The sequence below is a fragment of the Epinephelus lanceolatus genome, chromosome 16, assembly GCF_041903045.1.
Source record: "Epinephelus lanceolatus isolate andai-2023 chromosome 16, ASM4190304v1, whole genome shotgun sequence".
In the NCBI taxonomy this organism is placed as follows: domain Eukaryota; kingdom Metazoa; phylum Chordata; class Actinopteri; order Perciformes; family Serranidae; genus Epinephelus; species Epinephelus lanceolatus.
The window spans coordinates 31,573,123-31,581,052 of NC_135749.1; the positions used below are offsets into that span (position 1 = coordinate 31,573,123).

General features: G+C 38.1%; 2 protein-coding genes across 2 annotated transcripts; one reads left to right on the plus strand and one right to left on the minus strand.

The window, feature by feature from the left end:
- Positions 1-661: 661 nt before the first annotated feature.
- On the plus strand, positions 662-3,784 carry LOC144467387 (uncharacterized). The gene is made up of 2 exons (XM_078175892.1): positions 662-1,613; positions 2,673-3,784. The coding sequence occupies exons 1-2, from the start codon at positions 771-773 to the stop codon at positions 2,985-2,987; spliced, it is 1,158 nt and encodes a 385-aa protein (XP_078032018.1). The 5' UTR covers positions 662-770; the 3' UTR covers positions 2,988-3,784.
- Positions 3,785-4,397: 613 nt separating this feature from the next.
- Positions 4,398-7,728, minus strand: LOC117263136 (uncharacterized). The gene is made up of 2 exons (XM_033636302.2): positions 7,354-7,728; positions 4,398-6,695 (listed from the first exon to the last, which is right to left on the minus strand). Exons 1-2 carry the CDS (start codon positions 7,552-7,554, stop codon positions 4,740-4,742), a joined length of 2,157 nt encoding a protein of 718 aa, XP_033492193.2. The 5' UTR covers positions 7,555-7,728; the 3' UTR covers positions 4,398-4,739.
- Between the last annotated feature and the right edge of the window lie 202 nt (positions 7,729-7,930).

The window sequence follows — 7,930 nt, forward strand, 5'->3', positions numbered from 1 at the left end:
GGGACTCCACAGAGTAACTAAGCCAAATTCATGATTCATGAAAGCCACTTAAATGTAATCATTTAACTAGTCCACATTAAGGTCTCCTCCTGGCTTAATCCAAACCCTGTTTGTGAAACCAGAAACCAAGTTTAAAGCTACAAGTTAAGCTAAATATCATAGTACCATAGTTTACTAGGCCAACATTTATTCCATCGAATGGGTTGCAATAATTCAAAGCTAAAAAGCAGTATCTCTGTGCAAAGTTTGTTTAGATATCTTTGAAAAGTCATTTTTTCATATTTGCAAAAACTGTTTAGGTCTGTCTTCTTTCACAAAAAAATCCTGCTGAGAAACAGACTGGTATCGTTCAGCACAGAAACTTGTATGTGTCTTTCTTTGAAAAAAAAGTTGAGCTTAAAGATAATAACTCGACTGAAAGAGGCATCAGAATACGGAAGCGTATTGCATTCACTTGACAAATAAAAAAAAATCTGTTTTATTGAGTAATTTTTTCTGTTTTTCAGAGTAATTTTTTTTCTTTTTCTGTTTTTCGTGGTAATTTTTTTTTCTCTTTTTCGTGGTAATTTTTTTCTGTTTTTCGTGGTAATTTTTTTTCTGTTTTTCGTGGTAATTTTTTCTGTTTTCCGTGGTAATTTTTTCTGTTTTTTGTGGTAATTTTTTCTGTTTTTCGTGGTAATTTTTTTTCTGTTTTTCTGAGTATTTTTTTCTGAGTTAAGAGAGCAATAGAACAACAGACGCTTTCATTCCTTTCTTGAGAGCTTGACATAATGGACGCAAACATGACCCGCTTGTTTAGTTTAATCCAGTTTTACTTTGTTTTGGGTTTGAGACACTGGGAGATACTCTTGTCTTTAAGTCATATAGATGGTGTTATCATTAGTTTGTCGACTTTACGCAGGCACCTTAAGACTTTAAGGTTGTTCAGACGAAAAGCCCATTCAGATCTGCTGGACATTGCAGTGTTTCTCCAGAATCAGTTGGACACATATGGCAAGCTCCATGGATACAAGATGATGCATCTGAAATGCATTCAGGCTGGCTACGTGGTGACTCAAGAGACAATCAGGAGACTGATGAAAATATTGGATCCACGGGGATTGCAGCTGAGGCGCCGGAATCGCCTTCGGCGGCGTATGTATCAGAATCCAGGCCCAAACTTTTTGTGGCACGTAGACTCGTATGATAAACTCAAATCTTACGGGATCTGCATCAATGGTGCAATAGACGGGTTTTCACGGATGGTGATATGGCTACATGCATACTCTACAAACAGTGATCCCAAGATAATCGCTGGATACTTTACTGATGAGGTGTCATCAAGGAATGGAACTGCTACCCGAATTCGATCTGACCTAGGGACGGAGAACTGTTACATGGAGCAGATGCAGATGTTCATGCAGCATGATCATATGGACGGATTTTCAAACAGATGTTATCTGTATGGCTCAAGCAATCATAACCAGAGGATAGAGAACTGGTGGGGATTTTTAAGGAAGCAACATGCACAGTTCTGGATGAACGTGTTTCAAGATTTAAAAGACTCTGACTACTTTTCTGGTGACTTCCTGGACAAAAGTCTCATACAATTCACTTGTCTTGAAATAATAGAGGTAATGTATCCTCATTGCTTTATATAGTACCTAGGCTATTATGTATACCTCAAAGTTGCAATACATTTCTGGTGTTTTTCCCCCATAGTGCAATAACTGCGGTCAAGCCAGCCGTCTCTTGTTTTTGTGTGTTCAAGCCAGCCTTCCCAACATTTCAAGTGCGCCCGTACTGTAGCCTTTACTCGGATACGGCTGAGAAAGTCAGTTTAAGTATACTAGGCGTGTACAAACGTCCGGTTTTCAAAATAGAATGTGAAAGGCATAAAAAGATACGTGTCAAAACGTTAATTTATAATGAAAAAAATGCATTTTAGCTCAATAGCTTCCAGGGTCATGTGACATAATGGCTCAAAATCAGCATTGGATCATTTTGACACGTCTGTCTCTTTATTGCCTTTCACATTTTATTTTGAAAACCAGAAGTTTATACACGCTGTAGTATACTAGCGCTGACTTTACCAGCCGTATCCGTGTATTTACTGCAATACGGGTGCACTTGAAATGTTGGAGCGGTTGACTTAACCGCAGTTAATGTGTCAGAATAATACCATTGACACCTGTTTAATGGTTGAAGTATTAAGAGGTTTTACTTCACCAAAAGTATTTTACCAAAGTAGCTACCACCCTGTGTAATGGGTTAATTGTGGTACTAATACCACACTGTGATTTCCACTCAAAGTAGGTTATATGAAGTAAAAGGACAGTATTATCAGCAGTGTATATATTCAAAGTACTTAAAGTATGAAAAGTTAGCCTGGTAAACCAGACTGTCTGCCAGCTCTCATATTCATTTGAACTGGCAAGACAATTCACATTTGTGGATTTGTCTGGTGAAGCCAGGCTAATGAAAAGTATAAAATGCAGTAAAATGTTCCCTGTCAGTGTTTTACTATGTATCTAAGGTTGCATTTTACAGTTTACTATTGCAGATGTTTAAGACTGAGATGATTTGAACTATATTATTGGCTAGTTTAATGCATCATAATATATAGCTACTGCAGTTGGTATTGCAAATGTGTGAACTGATTTTCTCACTTTCTATTTTTTTTTTATATTTAGAGAGAACTGCAGGACATTGTTCACCTTTGGAACACTCACAGAATTCGCCCATGCAGAAATGCTGTGTCTCCAGGTGGGCGCCCAGTGATGATGTACAACTTACCCCAACTATTTGGTGCCAGAGAGTACCTCAAAGAGGTATCCCAACAAAAGGTTCAAGCCTGCAGAGAGGAATGCCGTCAGAGAGGACCATATCCCTGTGATAACACAGTGTTTGACATTTGCTGCCTTGCCATGGCAGAAAACAATCTTCATCCACCCACCTCTCCAGAGGAAGCCATTGAGCTTTACATGTTCTTACGTGCTTACATATGAGCTCAAATATAATGATCACGACGTGCTCTACTGGATCAAATGACTGGGTAGAAAATATTATGGACCATGAATTTCATGTTGTGTTTAAACTGTGAATTACTGAACTCTTTACTAATGGACATATCCCCTTTGGGCTTTGTATGTTCTCTTTCTGAAATATCACATCACATTACATGTTGTGAAAAATGGAAAGTCTTGGGTGCATTGTAAAAAGGACAGCCTACAAAAAAGACTGGACAGCCATATCAATTATAAATCAAACACGTTATACTATCTTGTCCTCAATGGTGTGTATGCTGACTTTGAAATATAGCTCTTTTACAGACAGAATTCCTGTTAACAATGAGAAGTTAAAGGTTTTTCTCTTTTGATATTTAGTTGTTTAATTAAGCATTTAGGAAATATACTTTCCTGTTTTTGTTCCTCAATTTACTGTCTCAATTGCATCCAAACAATTACATGTAACAAAATTTGGTAATAAGATGTAGGAATATGTTTTATCTAAAATTAGTTGGTGATTATGTCAACTCTCAAACATGGAAACAGGTCAGATCAGCTTTGCTTATGTAGCTGGATGAAATGTCACTCTATAAATTTATGGTGAAGTGCAGTTGTCATTAAACTTTCAACAAATGAAGCATATATTTATCTTTAATTAAAGCATGCTTCCTTTTTTCTTCAGTTTACACACATTTGATAACTTTAACCTTTCACAATACAAGCACCCCATAACAAACAGGAACTCCAATTTTAAGATTCTGGTTGGAAACAGATCATGTCTCACTAGAGCAGGACTACTGAACGACATGAATCAACAGTAGACACAATTTGTTTGAAGACAGCTGTACAAAACAAGACAGCAACCTGTGATTTTAGTTGTACAAAAAACACCTCAAAGTACCTTCTACTGTTAAGAGCAGATTAACAAACACGGTCAGTATTAACATCTGACATGAGGTAGAGGTTCCAATTCTATTAGAATTTAACAGTGAAAATTTAACTTCATGAAAGTATTTAGTTTAATGTCTGAACATTCTCATTCTAGAATGATAACAAAAATTGTCTTAAATCAAAGTAAATTGTTTCTTGGTATGATAAAAAGAAAATACTGAAATTTAAGAAAAAAAACATTCTGCTTATCACACAGCCCCTGAGCTAATCACATATTCTCCATAAATGCTCTGATAACAAAAAGTGTCATAACCTTTGTATGTATTGTCCTCCCTCCCAGGTCAAATTGATCCAATCTGCTTTGAATGTTCCTTCTTTTATCCCTCCTTTCTTTCTTTCCTTCCTCCATCCCTTCTTTCTTTCTTTCCTTCCTCCCTCCCCCTCTCCTTTCCTCGCTCCATCCCTCCTTTCTTTCTTTCTTTCTTTCTTTCTTTCTTTCTTTCTTTCCTTCCTTCCTCCTTTCTTCCCCTCTGTCCTTCCTTCCTTCCTTCCTTCCTGCCTCCCACCATCCCTCCCTTCTTTCCTCCATCCTTCCTTCTTCTTCCTTCCTTCCTAACCCGAGGACAACAGGAGGGTTAGATCAAAGTAAAATATAAATTGTTTCTTGATATCATAAAACCAAAATCTTGAAATTTAATAAAATAAAATAAAAACATTCTGCACTCATCATACAGCTCCTGAGCTAATCGCATATTCTCCTTGCATGTTCTATCCCACATTTACACACAGTCTAAACCTAAATAGCTGGCACTGATGGGGAAGAGAAAGGTGTGTATGTGTTCATAGGTCATTTAGGCACTCTTATGCAATGTCCATTGCATAAGAGTTGCAGGGCAGTATCGCCTCCATTTCAGCTCGAAGCTCAGGATAGCTGTTGTAAGTTGATGGTAGCTCCAAAGTTGGGCCACAAGTGTGTGCAATTGGCCGCCGTGCTAGCCCTTCCAAAGAGGTGAATGTGACTTGAATTTCTTTTACACAGATGACATCAGACCCAGTTAGAAATCTCATCACCTTCCGGAGGCCAATTTCATCCAGTCCCCTAATGTACTGATGGAAAAATCGCAAACTTTGGTTGTCTGCTGAAGTAGCTGGAAAAGCTGTTATCATCTTTAACACCTTTCGTGTTGTTGGTTTAAGATCCTCATACATCTTCTTCATATCCTGTACACTGGGGAAAAACTTCCTGAGTGTCGGTCCTGCAACTTCTGCAATATTATCCAGTGCATATTTTGGGTGCTGGATTATTTGCTTGTGAGCCACCTGGACAAGCACGGCTCTCAAGTTATCCTGTGATGGTACTGTTCTTACTCCCATGCGATCCATCAGATCAAGAAGCTCTTCCTCATCATTGCCGACAACAGCCTCTAGCAAAGCAGTGGACAAGAGATCACGTTCAGACTGACTAAGATACAACATCAGCGAGTCAACCAGTAAATCAGGTGAAACAGAGTGTTCACCAAAGACGACTGCTGCTGTAAAGGCTTGTGCCAGCCGAAATGGAAAATACCCATGGTCCTTCAGTCCCTTGGCCAATATCCTGCCAACAGACTTCCATTCCTCCTTTTGCCATTTTGGGGATAATGATGGCACCCTCACATCTGCACCCTCTGCAGCACAGTCTAGAAATTCTGTCCAGAAGGCGGCGTACACATCCCGGGACACACCATCAGCATCTGCCCCCATTTCATCGATGAAGCTGTATTTCACAGAGTAGCTCATCATTGCATCATCCTTGAATTGGGCAATCAGTTCATCCAAGAGTGTCACTCTGTGAAGTTTCACAGTCACATACAAAAGTTCACTGGCAGGACTTGGTGGTCTAGCAGAGGCTGTCTCAGCATCAGTAGGAGTTGAGGTGTAGGTGGGGATGTTCATTTGTTCTTCTATTGCAAGGATTGGCTCATGTATGAGTGTATCATCGAGATCACCTAAAAACGGCCCACCTGGCAAAGGACCAATAATGACCTCTGATGTATCACACAAAGATGTAAGATCAATAGAGACAACAGCTGACATTGTGGCAGTGCTTTGCTCATCACCTTCCACTATGTACATTTGATGTTGACTGTTTTGTCTTTTCTGTGTCAGCTGCTCGACCTCTTCCATTGTGTGTTTCTCTTGTCCAGGCTCTGCTGTGTTTTCATGTTGCTCATCTGTCTGTATATCAGCTCCTTCCTCTGTTTCATTTTCACTGGTCAGGGTGTTTGTGAACAAATAAAATCTTAACAACCCCAATTTGTGTGTTTCGTAGAGGTCTCCCACGCTAACATCCTCATCAACACATGCTTCCTGAAAGTCAACTATGTCGTGACTGAACTCTTCCCACTTTCCCTTCATTGACATTTCATTAGGGAAAAACAATTTTTTAGCATGTGACAGAATCTCGCTTTTAGTGGCTTTCTTGTTAATATCAAGAACTCTGGTTCCTCCACCACTGCGTTTTCTGACTTGTTTGTTGTCATGTATCCACCCTAATTCTATTTTTCTAGTCATCTTACAGGCTCTCTTATTAGTTTTTAGATGCATCTTTGTTGGCTGCACTGGATTTTCCCCCTCAAAACCTTGATCAATACCTTTGTTGCTCATTGTGCCCATTTTTTTTTTAAGTTTTTCAAATAAGGACTGTCTTTTTGTATCATCTCCGCCTCTTCTCTGTTTTTCCAAACAGAAACGCCTTGTGGCAATCCTGTCACCATGGGCTGGAATGTAAGCAGCCATAGTGGCATCATCTATGTCTCCAATTACCGAGCTGTCAATCTGCAAGAAATACAAAAAGTATACATTAGACATGACACATCTTAAAATATATATTATCTCCAAGACTACTTACTTCTCAATTTCAGGACAACCAAATACATCAACAGTAACTTGAAAGCCTACTTAATCCTGTTTACAGTCATGCAGTTGTTTTCAAATGGAGTCAGATGGCATTTACTATCATTTCAACTCGATATACTCAATATCATATTTTAGCATGATATTTATTGAACGTGTTGTTCTAACTGTTCTTATACCATATACATCATCTGTATGATCATGAGTTCATAAGTTCATAAGTCATCAAATTTCATTCATTTGTTGCACATTACCATACTTGCAAAAAAGCTTATTCTCATACCAATTTGATGAATTAAGTCTTACTTCGATGGTATAGAGTACTTCACATAAAGCAGGGGATAGGTTGTGTATTTATTAATATATTTGTATAACAGTGATGTCTCTCCATATTTCAGGATGCATTGTTGGAGGGGATGACAAATGAAAATATTTGAACCGCTGGCACTACATATGATAGTCTAAAATGTAAAGGTACATGTGTAATACATTGAAATTCAGTGAAATATAAAAATATAGTTGAGAAAATAATTAAAAAAAAATAATATAGTACTGCAGGAACAATTGTATGTTAACGTACATGATCCTGCTGCATTTTCTGAATATTCTCCTCAGGAACACCTCTGTTCTGAAGAAATATCCACAGACCATCATCTTGTCGGAAGGGGGGGTTTGAGGATGTAGCCATTGCTGGCCCTGCAAAAATGTTGGAAAAAGGCAGATAAATATTTGTTGCACCAACAATTAACATGTTTAAAACTCTAAAGCCCAATAGTGTCATATTGTCAAATTATATGAAAGCATAAACAGTTGACCTATAAATACCCTATCTATACAGTATGTATACTCATTTGAAAGTCGACCTGTCATTAGATATTTGAATGTGCTCGTTCAAATCACCACAAGAACAGGTTTGTGTAATGTCCATCTGCATGAAAGCTTTCACTGGTTATTCATAAACAATAACATTACTCAAATATTACAGAAGACTAAACTCTGCAGCACATAGAGTGGGCTTTATTATTGTTATTACTATTACTATTTAAATTGAAAATAAAATCCAGATTGGGGCTTTGCAACATATAGAGTAGCTCATTGTACTTTACCAGTAAGCAGGTGCAAAAACTTTCAAATTTTAAATAATTTTATGTGCACGC

Excerpts from the sequence above, each read along its gene's own strand:
- LOC144467387 (XM_078175892.1), top strand. The coding sequence starts at position 771 with ATGGACGCAAACATGACCCGCTTGTTTAGTTTAATCCAGTTTTACTTT. Across the intron at positions 1,614-2,672 it reads CTTGTCTTGAAATAATAGAG|AGAGAACTGCAGGACATTGT; the intron begins GTAATGTATCCT and ends TTTTATATTTAG.
- LOC117263136 (XM_033636302.2), bottom strand. The coding sequence starts at position 7,554 with ATGACACTATTGGGCTTTAGAGTTTTAAACATGTTAATTGTTGGTGCA. Across the intron at positions 6,696-7,353 it reads AGAAAATGCAGCAGGATCAT|ATTGACAGCTCGGTAATTGG; the intron begins GTACGTTAACAT and ends TATTTCTTGCAG.